Source organism: Garra rufa, chromosome 6 (assembly GCF_049309525.1).
Source record: "Garra rufa chromosome 6, GarRuf1.0, whole genome shotgun sequence".
In the NCBI taxonomy this organism is placed as follows: domain Eukaryota; kingdom Metazoa; phylum Chordata; class Actinopteri; order Cypriniformes; family Cyprinidae; genus Garra; species Garra rufa.
This window is the reverse complement of record NC_133366.1, coordinates 10,427,353-10,452,403: the sequence shown is the minus strand read 5'-3', so window position 1 is coordinate 10,452,403 and position 25,051 is coordinate 10,427,353. Positions and strand designations below refer to the sequence as shown.

Sequence of the window (25,051 nt, the reverse complement as noted above, 5' to 3'; positions counted from 1 at the left end):
ACAAAGATGGTGAGAAAACATCCTCAACTGAACTGTTGAAAAATTACATTCCTAAACATACAAGACAGTACCTCGTATTTCAGTTTGCGCTGATCGATGCGTTTCTTATCGTTGTCCTGAGAGATCGAAACAGATTTTCTTAGGGTATAATAATTAACACATAACAGTCTTAATAACTAGCAGCTGATTTCAGGGGTCCAGCAAGCACTAGTCTGTTATTTCCCATCAGTGAAGTAGCAAAAGGGAACAGGTGAAAGGCATCTACGCAAGACATCGGTGGGCAGGCTGCATGCTCCCAAAGTAGAAAACCGCAGAGGAAAGACCCAATCTACTGATAACAGAGATTGTGAGCAGTGTGCAAATTAAGGCTGGATCATGCAAATCATAGTGTGCTCAGCTGGTGCTGATTGGCTGAGGCCTGTGCTTACCTCATCCGTCAATCTAACAGAGCTACCCTCACTATCCTGCTCCTCCTCCTGCAGAGTTAAACAACTTTGATGATGCCAAAAACAGTTCTGTGAGGTTTAATGTGTCTCTAGGGCAGGGATCCTCAAATCTTACCGTGGAGGTCCAATGCGCTGCAGAGTTTAGCTCTAACCCTAATCAAACACACCTGAGAATGCTAATCAAGGTCTTCAGGATCATTAGAGAATCACAGGTAGGTGAGTTTGATCAGGGTTGGAGCTAAACTCTGCAGCGCATTGGACCTCCAGGGTAAGATTTGAGGAACCCTGCTCTAGGGTAACATTAAACCAGGGTTTCTCAACTCTGGCCCTCAAGGTTCACTTTCCTGCAGAGTTTAGCTTCAACCCTAATCAAACACAGCTGAACAAGCTAATCAAGGCCTTCAGGATCACTAGAAAGTTACAGGCAGGTGAGTTTGATCAAGGTTGGAGCTAAACTCTGCAGGAAAGTGGACCTCGAGGGCCAGAGTTGAAAACCCCTGCATTAAAGCATTGTTCTCCTCGTAAGCAAGCCCACACCGAATCTGTGCTTATATAGAAGTTTATTTGATTGTGCTTCCAGCTAAAATATGCACAGAAATGCAAAAAAGTAGATTCTGTTTGGGCTTGCTTTTTAAGTTTCACAAATCTCACCAATAGTTTGCATCCAAACCGAAGACAAAAGCAACTGTACAATAGCATGGAGTGTATGTGTTTATCATAGAATAATGACAATAAGAACACAATTTTTTGGTCTGCAATTTTAAAGACAACAATAAAACAACATATTTTACTTCTATATGGTAAAGTATTTATTTGAGTGAGAATAGTGGGAAATAAATAAGTGAAAATTAAAATAAATGTTGCAGGATGACACGTACCAGTGTTATTTTAGTTTGATTTATATACTATTATAGTACTTATTTATATTTTGAATTAGCTTTTATATTTCCAATTTTCAGTTTTAGTAATTTTGTTACATGCTTTCATCATTATTATTTTTTTTTCTATTTAGCTTTAATTTATTAATTTATTCAAGTTTCAAGTGACCCTGGACCACAAAACCAGTAAATTTTAAAACAGAGGTTTATATATCAAAGCTGAATAAATTAGCTTTATTTATTATTTGGCTGAGATACAACTATTTGAAAATCTGGAATCTGAGGGTGCAAAAAAAAAATAATAATAAATTGAGAAAATTGCCTTTAAAGTTGTCGAAATGAAGTTCTTAGCTATGCATATTTTATCAAAAATTAAGTTTGATATATTTACAGTAAGAAATTTACTAAATATCTTCATGCAACATGATCTTTACTTAATATCCTAATAATTTTTAGCATAAAACAAAAATTGATCATTTTGGTCCATACAATGCATTTTTGGCTATTGCTACAAATATACCCGTGCTACTTAAGACTGGTTTTGTGGTCCATGTCCATATCCTTAGAATTTTGCCTTTTGAAAAGCTGAAATAAAATACAATATACATATTATATTTTATTTTACTTCAGCTTTTCAAAAAGCAAAATTCTAAGTATATTCGTTTTAAAGGAAAAGAAGATTTCTGGATATAGATATGCAAGTAAACAAGGGTTTGATTTCATGTTGTCTTTAAAGTGACAGACTCAGGGTGTTGCAGTTTAAAGTGGGTGAGTGTTAGCTGTAATTTTTTTTACCTGCAGTGAGTCTGAAGACAAAGAGAGTGTGTTGTTATTCTCTCTGTTCAGCAGATTCAGTTTCTGCAGTCTCCGCTGCACCTCTTCTTCAATATACGCATTAATTCTAAGGGGGGAAATGAGCAATTAAAGAACCGGTTCAGCCAAAAAGGAAACTGCTTACTGACAAAATCACAACCAGCAGGAAATCTTTCCTTCATGCTGCTTGTTTGAGATCATTAAGCAGCAATAAAGGCATCTGTGGTGTGTGTACCTCTCGTCTCCTATAGACAGGACAGTTGGCAGGGTCTGTATGGGGCTGACAGGCGACTGGTTCACATTATTTTTTTCTTCCCCGCTCACACTGAGACTCCGCACGCTTCCTTCACTCTCACTGATCCTCTGCTTCAGCTGCGCGATCTCTCGCTCCATCCTGAGAAAAACATCAAGAACATGATGATTAAGACATAGCAGAGCGGCTCTACATTTAACACATTTAGTTCCATGGACCCCCAGGGGTCTTTACATTTATCAAAAGCATCCCTCACAAGGGGAACTCATGTGTTAGTGTACTCCTAACAAACAACTGCACACCTGTCCTGCTCCAGATCTTGTGTTCCTGTAAACCTGGAAGTGCTTTGTCCTAAAGCGGACTGTGACCTCTTTCGGGGCCCTTCGGCGTCCGGCTCCTGACTGATGCTCCTGCGGTAGGCGGAGTGTTTCCTCTCCAAGCGTGCGACCGCCTGCTCCATAGCCTCCCGCTGCTGTTTCTCCTTCCACTCCAGGATCTCCTTCTCCTTCCTGCGAACCTTCTCCTCCTGACGCGCCACGTTTGCCGTGAACTCGTAGGACTGCTGGAGCTGCTGCAGCTGCTCTGCGCTCGCGCTGTACTGAGACCAACGCTCCTCCTTCTCCTCCAGCTCCTTCTCTACCTGCAGGAAAATAAACAGAAAGAGAGATGTTACTCCTGCCGTCCACTAAGACAGGAAGACACCATTTGACTGACCAGAGTTTTACCTGATATAGAGTCTCATCCAACTCTTTGTCCATATCTTCTGGACTTCCGTCCAAACCAGGAGACCCTGTTCCTCCTCTAACTCTCTCGAGGAGCTCGAAGGCTCTCTGTCGCTCCTCTGAGACAGCGGGAAGATGTTTCTCAGTGAGAGATTGGAGTTGTCTTTCTTTAAACTGCAGCCTGTGTTCAGCCTGCTGGATCAGAACATCTTCTTGACTCAGAGAAGACACGTCCTGAACGCCACGCTCCATCAAATCACGGACCTGCAAGGAGAAATACAGGACAGGACACAGTGAATCAACATAAAATAAATAATGTCTTGCTGCATTATGGTTAACTATAAAGAACAGACATTTGTTTATTTATTGGACTGTATGGCATAATTTTTTGATTAACTAAAAATAATAATCTCAAAATGTTGCATGTTTAGTTTAGAGCAGGGGGGTGTTCCATAAAACAAGCTTATTTCAGTTAGTCTGACTTATTTTGAGCCAAATCAAGTGACAATAAGTCAGACTAACTAAAAAAAGCCTGGCTTATTTGGTCAATTTGTTTTATGGAACACCCCTCTGGCCTACACAGGTCGCATTGCATTGTTTTGAACACTAAAAAGAATCACTACAAAAGATTCCTTTGTTTGATAAACAAAATACACTGGCAATATTGTATGTTGCAGATTCACTAAACGAACAAGTTAAAAAGTCATTTGTTCATGTATTGGCCTGAACATGTCACACTGCATCATGTTATGATTCATTAAAAACAATCATATCAAAAGAATCATGTGTTTATGAATCAAACACTGGTCCTTCTATATGTTTTTGATTCACTAAAAAGAATAATCTCAAAAGAGTCATTTACTTGTGAATTAGATTACACTGGTCCTGTTTTATGCTACTGAAAAGATAACAAAAAAAAATGATTTGTTTGTGAAATGGCCTACACTAGTTGCCCCGCATCATGCTTTGATTCACTAAAAAGAAGCATCTTAAGGGGCCATTCACATAGGGCTGTCGCGGTTAAGGAATTTCCCTTGCGGTAATTTTGAGTGGCTCAGTAGCGCGGTATGCGGTATTACCGCCATATAATTGTGTGTAGGCTGTTACAATGTAAGGTAATATTCAGAAATCAATAAACCGAAACCAAATCGCGTTGATATATGAAGTGAAGTAAACAGTACTTACATAGAAACCTAGCCAGAAAGAAATGCAAATTTTGAAGAAAAAATGTCAGACATACTTAGAGGCTTTGCATCTGAAATCTTCGTGTATATAACAGTTAGCGCGCACCCTCGAGTCTGACTGGACAAGAGACTTTCTGTCAGTATTTCACCTGGGCGAGCTGTCAGTCAGTGCAGTTTCATTGTTACGCCACAAGATGGAGGCAAGAGACTATCTTTGAGTAAGTCTTTAATCCGTTCATTCAACTATACGTTCAAAAACGCTTATTTATTCAAAGAGAGACGTAATGAAACATGATCATTTCAAGTTTAATCGCCACTTTTAAAGGCTCAGCTGACCAGCAGAGCATCGATGTTAAGACAGAGATTTCACTTTCCTTGGACATGACAAGCTAGTTTCACATACATGCCTGACTCGATCTGAAAGACAGACGCAGGTAATCGCACAAGCTCAGTCGATCTCTCTCTCATTCGCTGTCTGTTTAGGCATGTTAAGTGCATATCTACTGAGCCTCATAATAAACACATTATGTTATCATTACTAACTTATTACTAATTTAATATTCAGCACACAGGCATTAAGTGAGAAGGGCAAATGCTTAGGAAAAAAGAAAACAGGCAAATATCGATTTGCGCGGTATTGCGATATTGCGGTTATCGCGACAGCCCTACGTTCACATGTAGCGTCTTTTGCGCGCTCAAATTCGTTATTTTAAATGTAGACGCGCGGCTTGCGCGCGCATAATGGAAGCGACGTGGTCGCGACGCGCACGCGGTGCGACGCGCTCGTTTTTTCCAGGCGCGTCCGCGCCGCATCGAGATAAAAACATCTCAACTTTTCAGAATGCAGCAAGCGCACCGCAGCTTGGAGCTAGAGCGCAGCTGATGGTTGCTTAGAAACGGCAGACGCTTCCGGAGCGCAAGCGCCCTAGCGCTTTGTTGACAAGGAAGAAAGCGTTTTTAGGCGCGACATGTGAACGGCCCCTTAAGGTGCCATAGAATGGAAAACTGTATTTACCTCGGCATAGTTGAATAATAACAGTTCTGTACATGGACATGGCATACCGTGAGTCTTAAACACCATCGTTTCCTCCTCCTTATATAAATCTAGTGTTTGCAAAAGACCACTGAAAATGATGCCAATTCCAACATAACACAGACTGTTACGTAATTAAGCAATAAGGTAAGAGAGGCCGTGCTGTATCGTGAATAAATCACGGCTGAAGGGCGTTGTTAGGCACACGCGAAGCGGAGTTTCATAAAGTACTATATGTTTTCATAAAGTAAAATCATTAACTGCCTTCCGCTGTAAAAAGTAGTCCCTAACTGCTGCAGCTGTGTTTACGTTGCTAAGGGTGGTTGCTAAGGGGGTTCAATGATACCAAAGATACACAAAACCGTTGAGTGATGCGGTCATAGCAGTGCCGTATCATGAATACGACACAGCTGCTGACCAATCAGAATTGAGGAATGGAACTAACCGTTTTATAATAGTCGCAATCGTTAATAGTTAGCCCCCAATATTTGCATAGCCCAATCATCAGAAGTTCTACCGCTAGGCTACTGTGAAAAAACAAAGTGAGGACAATAGTGGAAATGGCAGATCACGGGAATAAATGTTATGTTTCAGGCTGCAGGAGATGTTAAGTGCAGGGACAAATAATGCGTTCTAATAAAATAAGGCCAGCTTCTTGCTAGCAGTAGCCTGTTACATTGCAGTACATAAAATTTCACTTACCACATAAACAGAGTAAGGAGAGATGTCTGCACGGACAATGGCAAATAATTTGCAGATCCTGACCACCGCTGACAACATCTAAACTTGTCAAATGTGCCAAGTACTGCGGCTGTAGTATAGCGTTACACAGAGCACGCGCGATGCAAATCGCAAAAGTAAGAAGATTGTGCATTCAAGAAGGCAGTTTCAATGCCCCGCATATTAATAGCGGCTCGAGCTCCGTAATTAAATTTATATTTATTTATATTTTCCTCCATATGTTTTCTTCCTATTACTTTTACTTTTAAAAACGAACAACACAAAGGTATTTAAGTGCACTGAATGTTCCACAATAAAACCCTCTTATCACGATCATTAAAAATAAAACAATAAACAATGAACCCCCCCCCCCACACACACACACACACATAATTTTTCCTCTGGTTTGAGTGTGTTTTAGGACTCCAGTACCTGTTTCTGTTTGTCCTTGTGCGTGTGTTGCAGCAGGCCGAGTGACGTGCGCTCATTAGCCACCTCCCGTTCCAGACGGTCCTTCTGCTGTATCAGTGACTCCTCCAACAAGCTCAGCTCCTCCACCTGCATCTGCTTGAAATGTTCGTAGCGTGCCTGCGCGCTCCTCCGGGCCTCCTCCCCGCCCTCCTCCTCTCCATCGATCCGTGCCTCTTTGGCTCTGAGCAGCTCCTCTCTGAGCTCAGTGAGCGTCCGTCTCTCCTCCTCCAGTCGGCGTGCTTCGTCCGGCGTGAGCAAGACGGCCGCTTCCTCACTGCGCTCCCTCAGCTGCTCCTCCAGTCGCCCAACCAGACTCAGCTGCTCCTTCTCACGCTCCTCCAGACGCCTGGATATTCAAGATATTCATTTTGACATGACTTGAATAAAATTAGGAATTGCTTGGTAATTGGTCAACAAAATATTGATAGTTAATTGTAAATATTGTCGTACTAACAGTTGTCTGAATTTTTGGTTGATTGTAATCCATTACATACCTTTCTATCAAAGTTATCTGACATTATCAAGATAAATCTGATCTGACACACTTCACATAGCGAATAAATATAAGATAATGCGAGAAATGTTAAAGGCGTCTAAATAAATTTTCTTATACAATTACAATATTAATCTATTGCATAATTACAATTATTATTGTAGTTAAGTTTAAAAATTAATATTTAAAAAATAATTTTTACATGTAAAAAAAAATCTGCAAGTTAGTCTGAATTGCTTTCACATCTATATACAGTAGTCAACATGTGAAGTAGATCAAAAAAGTACATCAAAGTTGTCTTAAAACAAGAACGGGTATTATTTTGGTTTTAGGACAACTTTGATGAAAGATTTTGATCCACTTCAAATGCTGACTTCTGTATTACTTAGACTCAACATATTTTCTATGTCAATTAACAACAGATAAATGACGAAATGACGTTGATGACTTTTTCACCTGCGTTCCAGCTGAAGTTTGACGGCCTGCTCCTTGCGCTCTCGTTTGAGCCGTTCCAGCTCACGAAAGAGCTCGGTTTGTTCTGCTCGCTCTCGCTGGGCCTGAGACTTCTCATCCTCCTCCAGATCCTCCTCTTGCACCTCCTCCTCCTCCAGCATCTGCTTCGGTGGCGGTCTCCTCTGTTTCTGCTGTTCCTGTTCCGTCTGCTCTCTATGTCTCTCCTCCTGAACACAACAGAGATTGGCAAAAAAAAAAAAAAAGACTTTGAAGTCTAAAGATAGCTTATAAGAAAATTGTTTTGGATTTTTGGTTTTAAAAATTAAAGGGATAGTTCACCCAAAAATGAAAATTCTGTCATTAATTACTCACCCTAATATGGTTCCAAACCTGTAAGACTTTCATTCACCTTAAAAAAAAAACAACACATGCCTGTTTCAAGAAGGGGGTCTTAATGGCCAAATTGAAATATTATTTCACTAACTTAAGTAAATTTTAAGTTAAATTGTGCTTTGTTGGTAGGCTATAATGTCTACTAGAATGTTAAAAATGTTCAGGTCAGTAAATGTTTTTAAATTGTTGTTTTGAATTTTTTTTTTTTTTTTTTTTTTTTTGAAAAGGAAGACAAAACTGTAAAAAACACATTTTGGCTATTTAATTTATGTAATGGTGAAAAAACCTGGCAAAATACATGGGTGAAAAAAACGTGTTCAGTAATCGGCCCAGTGTTTATTTTTGTTCAGCTTTGGCCAAAATTTTTTATTTCGGTGCATCCCCTTTTATAAAATTTCGGTTGAACCACTAATGTCACATGGACTATTTTAATGATGTCCTTATTATCTTTATGGGCCTTGAACGTGTCAGTTGCACTGATGTCTATGGAGGAGCAGAAAGCTCTCGGATTTCATAAAAAATATCTTCATTTGTGTTCTGAAGATGAACGAGGGTTTCGGAACGAGGGTTTGGAACGACATGAGGGTGAGTAATTAATAACAGAATTTTCATTTTTGGGTGAACCATGTGGAGAAATAAATTTTAAGATTTTATCAGCACAAAAAAACCCAGAACAGCATTATGACAATAAAATATCGTCTTGATTATAATATTGACAACCAATAAACAGCACTCTGACCTGAAATTTCTCTTTCTCAGCGATCAAGTCTTTGAGGCGGCTCTCGATGTCCTGACTGCGTCTGCGCAGGCTCTCCTCCTGTCTGCGGATGCGCAGCTGCACCTGCTCAGACTCTTTCCTCTGAGACTCCACCTCCTGCTGCATGCGCTCAAGCTCCGCCTTCTCACACTTCTGCTTTTCTTCCATTTCCTTTATCAGCCGCCTGGACCAGCAAGAAAACATGATAGTGATTAGGCCCAAAATTAACCGATTATTACATTATTAGATATTTATTATACATTATGTATATATTATGGAATAGTATTTATTTATTACTAATTACTTTTAGATTATTCAAAAATTATTGACATTTATTGTTGTAGTTAAAAATTTGAATGCATTTTTTTAATGCGCAACTTTGAATAATTTTGTTTTGACCAATCATTTTATTATTGTAGTTAGCTTACAAAAAAAGTACTTAAAAAAAACAACAACACTGCTTTATATTCGCATATATGTGACCCTGGACCACAAAACCAGTCATAAGGTTAAATTTTACAAAACTGAGATGTATATATAATATGAAAGCTCAATGAAAAAGCTTTCTATTGATGTATGGTTTGTTAGGATAGGACAATATTTGGCCGAGATATATCTATTTGAAAATCTGGAATCTGAGGGTGCAAAAAAATCAAAGTCCTGAGAAAATCACCTTTAAAGTTGTCCAAATTAGGTTCTTAACAATGCATATTACTAATCAAAAATTACATTTTGATAGGTTTACAGTAGGAATTTTACAAAAAATCTTCATGGAACATGATCTTTACTTAATTTCCTAATGATTTTTGGCATAAAAGAAAAATCAATAATTTTGACCCATACAATGTATTTTTGGCTATTACTACAAATATACCCCAGCGACTTAAGACTGGTTTTGTGGTCCAGGGTCACATATAGTATTTTGCATATATTAACGTTTGTAAAGTTACATGACACACCTTTTAGTTTCCAGTTTTTCCAGTTCTTCTCTTTGCTGCCTTTCAAACTCCAGTCTGGAACATATAAGACAATTAGTTTCCACCCTTAGAACACACACAGACACACACAAACCACAGCAAACTCACACCAGCGCATGGGATGAGGGTCTGCATTATTATGAGCACTGAGCCGTCACATGGCATGCGCTGCAACTATAAGCACGTGCTGCACAATACACGACTATAAATAAAAGAGATGGAGACACGTTCAACTAAAATGTTATGATGAGGAAGTATTTCTCACAAGCATGATGGAAAAAAAAAAGTGGAGAGACCGAACCCACAAATACTGACATTACTATGTATATAAAACACAGCAGTTAACATGAGAACACTAGATGTGCTTTGGTTCTACCTGAGAAAGATGGGACCCTTTTCAGTGAAGAGACTGCCATGAAGAAGTTCAGAAAGAGCAAATGTTACCAAATACTGCTGCACAAATCCAGACTATTAGTCTGAATTATTAATAATTTACAATAGTAAATTATGACAGGAATTTTGTTGGAAGAACTCCTTTAAAAGGCACAATATGTACGTTCCGCTAGAGGGCGCATATTCAAAACAAACAATGAAACAAAGGCATAGTTTGATGACGCAGTGACTGAGTGTGGAATCATGGAAATTGTCTTCATCCTCACAGATGATGCAATCCGTCGGGTCTCCGGCAGAAATCATGTTTATGGATAAGCTAACGTATTAAAGGTCACTGTAGTATGAAGCAGGGTGGGCCTGAAATTCTGAAAGAGCTTTTATCAGCCGCTTCCGCTTCTTCAGGTCATGCGTATGTAGGAAAAAGCAGTGCTGTTTTATCATACTAGTTATAGTAAAGAAAAAATGATTTGATAACTTGCTGAATTTGTTTGAATATGTTCGCCCACTGACAAAGAAATTATCAGTCTATAACTTTAATGGTAGGTTTATTTGAACAGTGAGAGACAGAATTACAACAAAATCCAGAAGAACGCATTTCACAAAAGTTATAAATTGATTTGCATTTTAATGAGTGAAATAAGTATTTGTTCCCTTATCAATCAGCATGAATTCTGGCTCCTAGATGTCTTTAATACAGGTCATGAGCTGAGATTAGGAGCACTCTCATAAAGCGACTGCTCCTAATCTCAGTTTGTTACCTGTATAAAAGACACCTGTCCACAGAATCAATCAATCAATCAGATTCCAAACTCTCCAGCATGACCAAGACCAAAGAGCTGTCCAAGGATGTCAGGGACAAGATTGTAGACCTACACAAGGCTGGAATGAGCTACAAGACCATCGCCAAGCAGCTTGTTGAGAAGATGACAACAGTTTGTGTCAACAGGTGTGATTATTCGCAAATGGAAGAAACACAAAATAACTGTCAATCTCTCTCGGTCTGGGGCTCCATGCAAGATCTCACCTCGTGGAGTTTCAATGATCATGAGAACAGTGAGGAATCAGCCCAGAACTACACGGGAAGGCAGCTCAAGGCAGCTGGGACCATAGACATCAAGAAAACAATTGGTAACACACTACGCCGTGAAGGACTGAAATCTTGCAGCGCCTGCAAGGTCCCCCTGCTCAAGAAAGCACATGTGCAGGCCCGTCTGAAGTTTGCCAATGAACATCTGAATGATTCAGAGGAGAACTGGCTGAAAGTGTTGTCAGATGAAATGTGTTTTTCTGGATTTTTTTTTTTTGTTGTTATTCGGTCTCCCACTTAAATAAACCTACCATTAAAATTACAGACTGATCATTTCTGTCAGTGGGCAAACGTACAAAATTAGCAGGGGATCAAATTTTTTTTTTCCTCACTGTACATTTGAGTGTGTTAAAAGTTATGTTATAATGCCACTATGTGTGTTCGTCACATCCTATGAAATGCATAATGTATTAAAGCGTCTTTAGTGTTTCTATGTTACCGGAAAATCAAGTCAGCAAAATATGTAACACTGCTCTAGTGGTTTTTATATAATAATAAAAAAAAAAACGTACATATTGTGCCTTTAAAATAAAATAAATAAATAAAATTGAATAAAATAACAATTACACTAAGTTGAGTGTTTGGTGTTTATTCATGTAGTTGGTGTAGTAGGTCATTGCCGAGGATCATGATCAGTCAAGGGTTTTATAGGCCAATCAGGGAGTTTCCACATGCGTGATCACAGATCTGAACCTCGCCAACAAAGCCATCATAAAACTCATTTTTACTGTGCATTCTTCTATTAATCTGACAATGCATAAAGCCAACATGCATTTGTTTATTAGGGATGCATCGATATAAAAAAATAATATAGCCAACACTATAAAAAATTAAATATTTATTTGGTTCTGTCTGGTTTTTTTGGGATCACAGGTGTTTTCACTAGAGCAACCTAGCCTTATCTAAAAGTACACAACTACAAATGCTCAAATGTATGCATTAAAATATTACAAACGTACAGCAAAAATCTGTTAATAATAGCATTTTTATTCAGTACTTAAATGCCTTAATTTAGATTAAATAATGTACACTAATGATCTAAAGCATTTATTTGATCAAAAAATATAGTAAAAACAGGAAAATTGAGAATTGTGAAAATTTTCTATTTGAATATATTTTAAAATGTAATTTACTCCTGTGATGCAAAACTGAATTTGCAGCATCATTACTTCAGTCTTCAGTGTCACATGATCCTTCAGAAATCATTCTGATTATTTGCTTTGATGAATAGAAAGTTCAAAAGAACAGCATTAAAATATAAATATTTTGTCACATTATACACGTTTTTACTCAAGAATGCATCAATTTAATGCATTCTTGCTAAATAAAAGTATGAATCCCTCCAACTTTTTAAGGTGTTGTTATACATGAAATTTAATAATGATCAACTGAAGCTGGCTGTTGGTGGTCATTATTGTGTATTTGCCTATTTCATGATTTTAGGGAACATCTATACAACATGTTTTATCCTTCATTGGTCTCTTAATTCGCTCTCTGATATATCGTGCATCCCTTTTGGCAGTTTTTGGGAAAAGATCACTAGTGATCTGGCAAGCGGGGCTTGAAGTAGAGTTTTCTCTCAGCTGTTTTAATGCACTGGGCATCAGCAGTACCAGCAATGGCGCCGGAGGGCATGAAGAGAGAGGAGGATGGAGAGAGGAGGAAAGAGGAGGCTCCTGGGAGGGAAGAGAGGGTGGAGGGCTGAGGAAGAGGATGCAGCGTGGAGGGGAAGAAACCACTCGTTCTGTCACACACGTATACCCACACAAATGCGGAGGCTTACCCAGGGTTATATAGCATTACTGTAGAGAGGTTTTCACAGGATTTGGACAGATCAGACATGGATAAGCTCAGACTGGTAAGGAGGCCACTCTGGAGAACAAGACAGAGCAGATATATGAACAAACGTGTGTATGTGTGTGTGAGATACTGAAGTTTTGCACGTGAGTTTCTCCTACCTTTCTCTTTTCTCGAAGTTTAGCCGCCTCTTTAGGATGATTGAATCTGAACATATTGGTTCTGCCGAGGAGAATGACAGCACCTGAGAAACACAAATGCACAAATAAACTAACTGTTTAATAAATGATAAACATCAGCTTTGCATAACAGTGCATTCACATTGCTTATTCAATACCAAAAGATGACATTTTTATAGAAAGAGGTATATATGTGTGACCTTGGTTGAGCTGGCAGGGCTCAGTGATCTGAATTCCATTGACTGAGCACTGAGCGTCATTCAGAGGAATGAGAGTGACCGTTCCAGTCTGATTCTCTATCAGACAGTGCTCACTCTCCAGACCCAGACCATGAAGAACTAAACAGAGACAGAAAATACATTTACACAAGGTTTATGACTGGCAATTCTTTTGAGTTGGAATAAATGAGGGATGTGATCTCGAAATCTGTGTTGAAATTTAACTGAAAATGGTGATCCAAATTACTTTGAATTCTTTAGTTTGAATCGAAGAACAGGGTGGAACATTGTAACTTAGATTTTAAACAGTTATCATCATTTACTCCTGTCATTCTGTATGACTTTTTTCAGCAAAAAACATAAATGTGACCCTGGACCACAAAACCAATCTTAAGTAGCACAGGTATATTTATAGAAATAGCCAACAATGCATTGTATTGTTCTTTTATGCCAAAAATTATTGGGATATAAAGTAAAGATCATGTTCCATGAAGATATTTTGTAAATTTTCTACCATAAATATATTAAAAGTAATATGCATTGCTAAGAACTTCATTTGGACAGATTTAAAGGCAATTTTCTCAATATTTTGAATTTTTGCATGCTCAGATTCCAGATTTTCAAACAGTTTAGTATCTCAAACAAACTGTAAATCAATGGAAATACCATTTATTCAGCTTTCAGATGTATGGTATGTATTTATGATGTCATTTTGATGTAAAATTGACCCTTCAGACTGGTTTTGTGGTCCAGGGTCACAAATAAAGATATTTTAAGAAAGCCATATATCCAAGGTTTGAAACAACATGAGGGTGAATAAATAATAAAAATTAAATTTTTTGGTAAAACTACCTCGTGAAATGAAATTCTAAGAAAAAAGACAAAATTACGAGTTTATGTTGCAATATAAACTTCCAAATCTAAGAAAAAGTCAAAATTGTGAGTTTAAAATTCAGAATCACAAGTTTGTGTCGCAATTCTGAGAATAAAGTCAGAATTACATGAAAAAAGTCAGAATTGTGAGAGAGTCAGAAAGCTCTAATTAATTTGTGCTCTGAAGATGGACGAAGGTCTTGAGGGTTTGGAACAACATTAGGGTGAGTAATTAAAGACGGAATCTCTTTAAGACAAATTTTCCATTGTAGCATTTTACAGTATTTTTAATATTATTCTGACTGAATCAAACTATAATTGAACATATGGAGTCTAAAAGTTCTGTCAATAAACTCACTGATGTCCTGTTCAGTAGTAGCGTCATCACGGCCAACGTACGTCCTTCCCTCCTGCAAGCACACAAGAAAACAGAATATAGAAAAACACATTTCTTCTTCTTCAGGCATCTACACCAACAGCACTGTGATGAACACTGGCGGATGTTCATTACCTTTAAATGATAGAGAATGATGCCAGTGCTGAGCAGATCATCATCAATCCCGATGAGATGAGGCAGCTCTGAGTCCAAGATCACTCCGATTCCTTCCTTCCTCAGGGCCAGAGTTTCTTCCTGTTCAACACACATGCCAAAACACACTGACTCAGTGAATGAGGTGATGAATATAAGACAGTAGTTGGACAGATGGTGACAAACCTTCAAGATGTTCTGCGTTTCATTCCATTTATTCGTCCATTCCTTGGTCAGCTCCAACACCTGTGACAGAAAAACATTCACATGACATATATCCTGCCATAACCAACATTTGAATTCATCACTGGAATTTCACACAGCATCTATTAGTGAAAATTTTGAACAAATTCCTATTCTTGCTGTTTAGCACATTGTGGACTTCAGATTATGAAAATGAGTAGCTTTAGAAATTGCTTATTCAGTGCGACTGAGGAGAGTGTGCAAGAGCTGTTGTTATGTGATTATGAAAGGGTGTATGTTACCCTGGCTTCATTATGGTGCAGTTCCTCCTCCATACTTAATGCTGTGGGGGAATCGAGCAGCGCTATCTGAAAATGACACAAAATATAACAGCCAAGTCAATTCACCTTTATTGATATTGCGCTTTATACAATATAGATCGCTTCAAAGCAGCTTCACAGTAATAAACAGGACAATAACTGAGTAACTATGAGACTAATTCAAATTCTGCTGTAAAGCAGCTCTAAAAAAATGCAGCGAGAAGCAGTCTGATAGAAGACAACAGTGTTCTTGTTCAGCTTAAGTCAGTTCAATATTGATTCAATTCAGTTCGACAACAGTGTCTATGTTGCAAATGTGATTCAGCTATAAAGCAGCTCCACAGTATGGAGGCCCATTTCCACCACTAAATAAAAAAAGGTTATTGCGACTTTTTCATCTCACAATTCTGCCTTTTTTCTTAAAATTGCATGACACAAATTCACAATTCTGACTTTTTTCTTAAAATTGCATGACACAAACTCACAATTCTGACTTTTTTTTTCAGAATTGTGAGATATACACTCACAATTGCGAGTTATAAAGTCAGAATTGCTAAATATAAACTCACAACTCAGACTTTTTTCTTGCAAATGCAAGTTTATATTGCGCAATTCTGACTTGTTTAAATCGCAAATTCGAGTTTGTATCTCAAAATTCTGACTTTTTTCCACATAATTCTGACTTTTTTCTGAATTGTGAGATATAAACTCACAATCTGAGAAATTAAGTCAGAATTGCTAGATATAAATTCACAATTCAGATTTTTTTTCTCGTAAATGCAAGTTTATCTCACAATTCTGACTTTTTTCTCACAAATTCTAGTTTGTATCTCACAATTCTGACTTTTTTTCACGTTATTCTGACTTTTTTTTAGAATTGTGAGATAAACTCACAATTTCAAGTTATAAAGTCCAGTTTTGATGGGGATAAAAAGAATGATATGTTCTCAGAATTGCGAGTTTATATCTCGCAATTGTGTGTTATAAAGTCAGAATTGTGATATAAAAAAAATGCGAGTTTAAAATTCAGAATCGCAAGTTTATATCTCACAGTTCTGACAATAAAGTCAGAACTGCGAGATATAAACTTGCGTTTGCAAGAATAAAAGTCAGAATTGTTTATATCTTGCAATTCTGACTTAACTTGCAATTGTGTGTCATAAAGTCAGAACTGCGATATAAACTCGCAATTATGAGGAAAAAGTCAGAATTGTGAGACGTAAACTCACAATTGCAAGAAAAAAACTGAACTGTGAGAAAAAAAAGTCACAAATCCCTTTTTTAAATTTTTATTCAGTGCTTCCATACCACAGCTCTAATACCAAGTGAAGAGATTTAATAAAACTCATACTTAGATAAGAAAATAAGATCATTAGATAATACGATATAAATGCTTAAAGGTAAGTTATTGTCAAATTAACATTCAGACCTGATTTCCCTGCGCGAGCAGTGCTTTCAGCCGAGCGATCTCTGCCCGAAGTTCTCGTATAAGTCTAACGTTGGAATCCTCATTAATCGTGGGTTTGTTGATGATGTTTTTGGCACGGTTAGCATAGCGCAGCGTGCTCAGTGTCTCGCCGTAGTTGACGTCCGCAGGCGATATGGCTGGACAAAAAGATTTGAGATCTCACATGCATGATATTCTTGCAAAATATGCAATGCAAAAAACATTTTTAAACCAAAATCATATAACAAAACTTAATTTCTAAAATATTAAATCGCATTTGCATTCATTAAAAAAAAAAAAAACCTTTCATACTATATTCAACAAAACTGATTTAATGACTTACCATCAATTGACAATGATTAAAAAAGTGGTCTAACATCAAGCAAAAATTAATAAATGACTTTCCTTTCTCCAAGCCATTGCCTGTATGAATTACATAAGTATTATACAATAGACAATGAGTTTCACGTGAATCCTCACTCACTAGCAATCATGATGGTCTTTGAGTTTCCTCCCAGACTGTCCTTCAGGAGCCACGTGAGCACTGAGTCTCTGTAAGGAACAAACACCTGCTTCTTCTTCAAATGACTGTTCCCTTCCTGTGACAGATCAGCTACAAAGACAGAAGGAGCCATCAGAATGCCGATTCAAAGAAACTTACCTAAAAGAATCAAGACAATAAGAAGCAAACCTAAGGCTGAGATGACATTGCCCAGAGTGACCAGTGATTTGTTGATATTGCCGCCCTCTTTGAGTCGGACGCCAGTGGCCCCTGTGGCATCGGCCCTCTCGCTTCCTGCCAGGTCCACCAGGTGAATCTTACTGACCGTCTCGCTTGGCATCATAGCGTCAAACTTAGCCTGAGAAAAAGGGAATACAAATAATAATTCATCTTTTATTAACAAGATGGATTTTTCAGCTGGTTCAGCTCATGCAAATCCACATTCTATGGCAATAATACGAGGCTTTGCAGTCACCTGTGTGAAGTTGATGGTGAAGATGGCATGTGAGCGACTACTAGCGTCGTTCATGCCGGTGCTGGCAGTCGTGCGGTTGATGTTTCCCGCCTCCATTAACTCCTCCACATCACTATAGTTCTGCACGAGGTGCTTCGACAGGTCTAAAATCAACAAAGATGCATTTATAAGAACTTATAGCAACAACGAATGCAGATACCTTTAAATGCAGCACTAAAGTGTTTTATAACAACCTGCTAGATTTACACAATATTTATATAACGCTTATGAATTTTTATTCAATAATTATTGCATATTATTGCAATATTCACTCTATATTGTTACGAGCCCCTGCTCTTTCTCTCTTTGTTTCTGTCCTGAGTGCAGCTACTAATTGGATGGGGGAGGAGACTAGCACACACACCTGAAGCCTCTGCCTATTTAAGAGCTGCTGGTGGCACTTCAATGGCGGCTTGCCCTGGGAATTCTGTTTTGTGTTTGATTTTGGATTTTGTTTTCCTTATTTTCTTTTGTTAAGGATGGTGAGTGATTGTTTGTTTAGTTATAACAGAGTACATAGAAAGCATAGGTAAGTGAGCTGACCCGGAAGACTTTTGTTGTGTTTAATTTCTTTCTCGGGAGATAGGAAGTTTTTCTTAACTCTTCAGTAAGTTGTAGTCTAAATTAGTTAGCTCACCAATCCTCATTTAAGATGTAAGTTCAAGTGCATTCCCTTTTGTTTTCTGTTTTGGTCATAATCTCTTACTTTTAAAATAAAATGTTTAACTTCTTGCTCTGGCCACTGTTGTTTTTGTTGTTTTAGAATGGCTCTTATGTTGGTCCCTAAATGGGTCGTAACAATATATACGTAATGTTTACTTAATATTACAACATTTAAGTAACATTAACATAATGTTGTAATATTTACTAAGAGCAATATTAACTAAATATTTACATAATGTTTACAAAATGAGTAAATATTGCAAGATTAAGTAATTTTTAATATTGCAATATTTACTACATATCAATTTAATATTTACTCAAAAATGACTTAATGTTTACATAATGTTGCAATATTTACTGAATGAGTAAATATGGCAACATTAAGTAAATAAGCAAATACTGCAATATTAGGTAAATAATTAATAGTGCAATATTTACAACATATCTACTCAATATTGCAATATTTACTTAATGTTTAAATAATATTGCAATATTTACAGAATGAGTAAATATCACAAGATTAAGTAAATAAGTAAATATTGCAACATTAAGTAAATAATAATTAATAGTGCAATATTTACAACATATCTACTCAATATTGCAATATTTACTTAATGTTTAAATAATATTGCAATATTTACAGAATGAGTAAATATCACAAGATTAAGTAAATAAGTAAATATTGCAACATTAAGTAAATAATAATTAATAGTGCAATATTTACAACATATCTACTCAATATTGTAAGATTTACTCAATTTACTTAATGTTTACATAATATTGCAAAAAAATACTGGTACTTAATATTGCAATATTTACTTAATATTACAATGTTTACTCAATATTTACATCAAGTTTATATAATATTGCAATATTTACTGAATGAGTAAATATTGCAACATTAAGTAAATAAGTAAATACTGCAATATTAAGTAAATAATAGATATTGCAATATGTACTACATCTCCATTCAATATTGTAATATTCACTCAATATTTACTTAACATTTAAATAATATTGCAATATTTACAGAATGAGTAAATATCACAAGATTAAGTAAATAATTAAATAATGCAACATTAAGTAAATAATAATAAACAGTGCAATATTTACAACAGCTACTCACTATTATAAGATTTACTCAAAATTTACTTAATTTTACATAACATTGCAATAAATAATGGTACTTAATATTGCAATATTTACTTAAAACTACAATATTTACATAAAGTTTATAAAATATTGCAATATTTACTGAATGAGTAAATATTGCAAGATTAAGTAAATAATGAGTAAATATAGCAAATTAATATTGCAATATTTACTCAGTATTGTAATATTTACTCAATATTTACATAATATTGCAATATTACCATACTTATTACAATATTTACCTAATATTTACTTAAATTGTTATTTAAAAAAAAATGAAGTGACATTTACTTACTTAAACAACACTAAAAAGCTATATGCCACTGTTTCGAGAAATTTATTATATTTATAATCTATATATATATATATATATATATATATATATATATATATATAAGTATAAGAATAATACAATTTCAGCATTGGTATCAACTACTGAAATTTCACTATTGTGCCAATTTTTTCTCTTATGTATTGATTTGCAGAGATTTGGTTAACGTTTGCAGTCATGCTCTTACCTTCTACATAAGGTCCCTCTTTAGGATGCTCTCTGACTCTGAGGTTATACGTCTTTGCCATTTTTCTCCTTAACAAGTCCCGCACCCGTTCGTTGTAAATCTCCAAATAGCTGCCAACATGATCAAAACGTGACAAATTTAGCATTTTTTTCGGCGTATGCAGTGCATACTGCAATATAGATCTCTACTTTGATGATGTACTTGTGAAGAAAAATTATTTCTGTACTACTAGCAGCACCAAATGGAACTGGCATCTGCTTTAATAACAATCAATAAATGAATGAGTTTGTGACAGGCACTGCTTGAAAACATTTATGCAATTTAGTTTGCTACCCCTAATGGTGCAGAAACAAGATGCACTTCTCTATTTGACATGTGACTTCTGAACTCAACTCACCTGACCTCTGTACGGAAAGAGGCTTCATCTCTCCGAGTCATTCCTGAAATTCGGCTGAATAATCCTTCACAGATCCGTGGGATCAGCCCGACGTCACCCTATGGCACAGCGAGTCCAAATTCAGAGCCAATATTCTGCTTAATAACTCTTCAAGCAGTCAAAGGTGATAAATCAACTGCCTCAGAGATTATTTTTAACATTAGAGAACAAGCCACAACCATGGTTTTGGCAAAAGAAAACATTTGTATCAATAAAAAGGCTTACAGGGATGCCCATCATGGTGTGTGACTTCCCTGATCCAGTCTGGCCGTAAGCAAAGATGCAGGCATTATATCCTTCAAACGCTGCCTTTAACACATCAGTGCCCAGATCCTTAAACACCTGAAATCACACATTTGAGTATTTAGTTCTGACCTGAATAAGATATTTCACATAAAAGACGTTTACATTTACTCCACAAGAGAAAATAGCTGAATTTATAAAAATAACCCTCTTAAGAAGTTTACATACACTTGATTCTTAATACTGTTGTTACCTGAATGATCCACGCCTGTGCTTTTTTGTTTAGTGATAGCTGTTCATGAGTTCCTTGTTTGTCCTGAACAGTTAAACTGCCTGCTGTCCTTCAGAAAAATCCTTGAGGTCCCATAAATTCTTTGTTTTTGTTTTTTTAGCATTTTTGTGTATTTGAACCCTTTCCAACAATGACCATGTGATTTTGAGATCCATCTTTTCACACAGAGGACAACTGAGGGACTCATGTTACAAAACTATTACAGAAGGTTCAAACACGCACTGATGCTCCAGAAGGAAACAATGCATTAAGAGCCACTTTTGAATTTGAAGATCGGGAATTTATAAACTTTTGAATTTGAACTTTTGAATTTTTTAATTTGAAGATCAGGGTAAATTTTAGGGCTGCAACTAACGATTATTTTAATAATCGATTAATCTGTCGATTATTTTTTCGATTAATCGATGAATCGGATTAAAAAACAAGGGATTTACAACCCTTTATTCAAAAACAGAACTAAAATCTTTAGAAAGTGCAGGAACATGTTGCTCCTTGAACTGTTATAATAATAATAATAAAATAAAAATGGACTAACACAAAAAACATACACATGTATGCTTTACATCTGCCAATTATATAGACTAAATAAACTAAAATTACTATCCGTCAAGACAGCGGCTTGCTGTGGTGTACATGCTGCATTTCCCATCAAGAAGCCTCTCAAATTAAATTCCTCAGTGCGCATTAAAAAAGTCATGTGACTTTGCACGCTGGAACGGGATAACTTGACTAACTTTCTGCTACATTCATTCTGCCATGGCGGTGTTTAGTGTCCTGCCATCAGCAGCGACCAGCTGGAAGAGTTCCGCATTCAAATGCACGCAAAACTGGCCTCAAAGCCCCAGCAAAAGTAATTACCATGAATGAGTCAAGGCAAAAATTAAGAAAATATTCGAATTACTTATTAATAAACTAGTATTTTCTGATTCAGTGTTGCAAAGATGAAATTGACGATCCTGCCATCTGCTCATTAATGCCTAATGCATCTTTATGGATTAGCTAATGAAAGAGTTTTGTTTTCGTTTTATAGTAAAATAATAATTTAAAGCTTTCTATAGATATTGTGTTTGTGAGGCAATTACCTGGGTTTCGGTTAATTATTGTGAAGCACTCCTGTTTAAACCAAAGATATCAAGCGTATTCTGTTTGTTTTCTTTAAGAGCACATTTTGTTGATACTGTGAGTACACACAAACTAAGGTAGACCCTTTACAGTTCCGGCCCGGGTGGTAAATTACTCTTACCTTTATGAGCAAAAAAGAAATTCCACATTGCACTGGCGTCTCCATGCGCTGCAAAGCGCGCTTCTCTCCGCACAAACTTTGGATTTATATTGATTGAATGATTAAACTAATATTGTGATATGTTTTAAGTTTTTTATATCAATGGATTTTAATTTAAATCGCGATGAATTAAGCAGGCTTTTGATCTGTCTGCCGCTGTTTGCTAGGTATAACTTTAAAAAACAAAAATTTGAATTTAACAAACAAAAAGTGTTCCAAATATATCTCTAAATTAACTTTATAAACTAAAGGAACGAAAAGAAATGTAATCACTTTGCTATTAAAATCAGCAGCTGTGTAATGAGGAAGAGAAAGAGAAAAAAAGACAGTCGGACTGGAAATTCAGTCGGCCAAAAATTGATGAGCTGTCGGACATTTTTACAAGGAATGTTTGTTTAATAACCTATATAATATTCTTAGGCTACTTTCTTAATTAAATATATTATTTCTTTGATTTATTTTAGCGTTTTTAGGCTGCTTGTTAGCTGACTGAAGTGTAGGCTATATATAAAAAAAACAACGTGCCACCGTCACAGCCCTATTCAACTGAGATGATTTCACCTCAGCAGAGCTCCTCTTTCTCCTTACGGTTGTGGTATGTTTTCGACACATTATACAGACAGACAGTGTTACAAAAACTATAGAAGTAGTTTTCTCCATCTCCACTATCCAACGACCCGTACAGCAGCTGTTTTGCGATCGAGCATTGGCTGCTGTGAAAGTACGCTAGCCAAAGTAGGCTTAAATATCAAACATGTTTGATATAAATTGGGGCAGCATATATATATAATGTAGAAACGGTGCTTTATGCTCAAATGTTCCAGTTTTGCGCATAAGTTAAATTCGCATTTTTGGATGGAAACACAGCTTATGAGGTGCCGAACTCTGCTGGCATCAGTGCGGGAGAGAGACCGAATGTGTCCACTCCGCTCTGCGCTCAATTTTTTTTAAATATATATAATAACAACCAAATGTCTCTGCGTCGCGCGACACAACAAATCGATTATGAAATTCGTTGCCAACGCTTTTAGTAATCGATTTTTATCGATTTTATCGATTCGTTGTTGCAGCCCTAGTAAATTTAACTTATTTTGCCTTCTGGGAAACATGTGAAGTATCTTCTGTAGCTTCTGGAGGGCAGTTCTAAATGAAAACAATATGATATTTAGGCAAAATAAGAAAATTGTACACATCTTCATTCTGTTCAAAAGTTTTCACCCCCCGCCTCTAAATGCATTGTGTCTCCTTCTGGAGCATCAGTGAGCGTTTGAACCTTGTGTAATAGTTGCATATGAGCCGCTCAGTTGTCCTCAGTGTGAAAAGATGGACAAAATCATACAGTCAAAAGAATTTGTGGGACCTGAAGGATTTTTCTGAAGAACAGCAGGCAGTTTAACTGTTCCGGGCAAACAAGGAACAACTATCACTAAACAAAAAACACAGCAGTGGATCATTCAGGTAACAACACAGTATTAAGAATCAAGTGCATGTAAACTTCTGAACAGGGTTATTTTTATAAATTCAACTATTATTTTCTCAACTGTATGTCTCGGCATTGAGTAACAAACCTTTTTGAACACAAAACGCTAAGAGGATTAGCTCCTAATAAGATCTATTACTTTATTATACACAAATGGTGCGGGAAAGTATGTTCCTGGCTTCTTTTTAATTCATTCAGAGTAAATGTATTGCTTACATTTAATAAAAAGCCTGCAAATGGCAAAAGTGCTACAATCCTCAATAGACAGTCTGTGCTGTTCATATTTCCACTGACCTTCTCCTGTGAGACAAAGCTGGCGTTTTTACAATCTGAAGAGTCATAAGAGAAATCATATGTGAAAGTCTTTGCTCTCTCCCTTACAGAGTCTCCAGTCACTCCATCTGGTATCTGATGTAAAAACAGAACAAGGATTAGACCAAAAATGATCGCTTTCATCTGTGGAACTCTATCATTTAGAGACGTTCAACGCAACATACTTTTAAGTTGGTGATGGTGGTTTTGTTGCCTTCCATTTCGATGATGCATTTGGCAGACAGGTCTTTCTCCCTGTGCCAAAAATCAATAACACATAAATAAAATATACATTTATGCACTTCATTTATTATTCACATACACTGTAAATCCATAGACCATTGTAGGCATTTACTCTCGAGGGAAACGATTTAATTTAGACCAATCATCAGGCATCTATTTTCGACCTGATGCTTTTATGAGCTGTTTAAGGTGGAAAGCAGATTGAGACCAGTAGTTTTTTTTTTTTTTATTATTACAAATTAAATTATCAGCATAACTCTTAAAGTAAACAACAAAATATTTTAAATTTAAAAAATATTTTGGATCTCAGTATTAATACTTTTTGGTCCATTTTACTGAGGATTACCATATTAAATCTGAATCAGAAACCGGAATAAATAAAGCAAATAAAGTAATACATGAATGCTCGACTATAATAGAGGCACCATACAGGTAGCCACTCCTTTGAAAATCCTCACAAAGTTCCTCTGGGATCAGGAGATGTTTATGAATGAGCTATATATCTAGAGACATATGGGATCACGTTTAGACAGTCATACAGAAGCTACCTATATGCTAAATACACACAGGTTTGTGTGCAACTAAAATGGACTAAAAAGACATCCAAGTCCACTTTAAAGACCAGAGACAATACCAAATCAAAGAGAAATGGGGTATTTTTGATCTGATTCACTTTAATCTGATTCATTCGATTCATTTGAAATGTATTCCAGTGTGAAATCACACCTAGATAACCTAAATAACACACAAGATTTTATTCACATTATGTAAAGAAAATGAGATATTTCACAACTG

The 25,051-nt window shown here is 36.5% G+C and overlaps 1 protein-coding gene across 4 annotated transcripts in view; it reads right to left on the bottom strand.

Moving 5' to 3' along the window:
- Positions 1 to 25,051, bottom strand: part of kif16ba (kinesin family member 16Ba) — a 33,141-nt gene that overhangs the window by 6,189 nt on the left and 1,901 nt on the right. Inside the window, exons 2-28 of one of the 4 annotated variants that reach the window (XM_073841732.1) lie at positions 24,199 to 24,268; positions 23,996 to 24,109; positions 20,630 to 20,746; positions 20,366 to 20,463; positions 19,969 to 20,078; positions 17,597 to 17,739; positions 17,311 to 17,479; positions 17,104 to 17,232; positions 16,602 to 16,777; positions 15,155 to 15,220; positions 14,856 to 14,915; positions 14,652 to 14,771; positions 14,499 to 14,550; positions 13,250 to 13,387; positions 13,032 to 13,114; positions 12,857 to 12,945; positions 9,970 to 10,002; positions 9,576 to 9,629; positions 8,599 to 8,800; positions 7,470 to 7,693; positions 6,482 to 6,866; positions 3,116 to 3,376; positions 2,693 to 3,030; positions 2,373 to 2,531; positions 2,120 to 2,225; positions 429 to 476; positions 72 to 116 (exon numbers count right to left, since the gene is read on the bottom strand). In XM_073841732.1, the coding sequence (XP_073697833.1) occupies positions 72 to 116; positions 429 to 476; positions 2,120 to 2,225; positions 2,373 to 2,531; positions 2,693 to 3,030; positions 3,116 to 3,376; positions 6,482 to 6,866; positions 7,470 to 7,693; positions 8,599 to 8,800; positions 9,576 to 9,629; positions 9,970 to 10,002; positions 12,857 to 12,945; positions 13,032 to 13,114; positions 13,250 to 13,387; positions 14,499 to 14,550; positions 14,652 to 14,771; positions 14,856 to 14,915; positions 15,155 to 15,220; positions 16,602 to 16,777; positions 17,104 to 17,232; positions 17,311 to 17,479; positions 17,597 to 17,739; positions 19,969 to 20,078; positions 20,366 to 20,463; positions 20,630 to 20,746; positions 23,996 to 24,109; positions 24,199 to 24,268 (3,589 nt within the window). The remainder of the gene's footprint in view (positions 1 to 71; positions 117 to 428; positions 477 to 2,119; positions 2,226 to 2,372; positions 2,532 to 2,692; positions 3,031 to 3,115; positions 3,377 to 6,481; positions 6,867 to 7,469; positions 7,694 to 8,598; positions 8,801 to 9,575; positions 9,630 to 9,969; positions 10,003 to 12,856; positions 12,946 to 13,031; positions 13,115 to 13,249; positions 13,388 to 14,498; positions 14,551 to 14,651; positions 14,772 to 14,855; positions 14,916 to 15,154; positions 15,221 to 16,601; positions 16,778 to 17,103; positions 17,233 to 17,310; positions 17,480 to 17,596; positions 17,740 to 19,968; positions 20,079 to 20,365; positions 20,464 to 20,629; positions 20,747 to 23,995; positions 24,110 to 24,198; positions 24,269 to 25,051) is intronic. The other 3 variants (XM_073841735.1, XM_073841734.1, XM_073841736.1) reach the window with 3 other exon arrangements.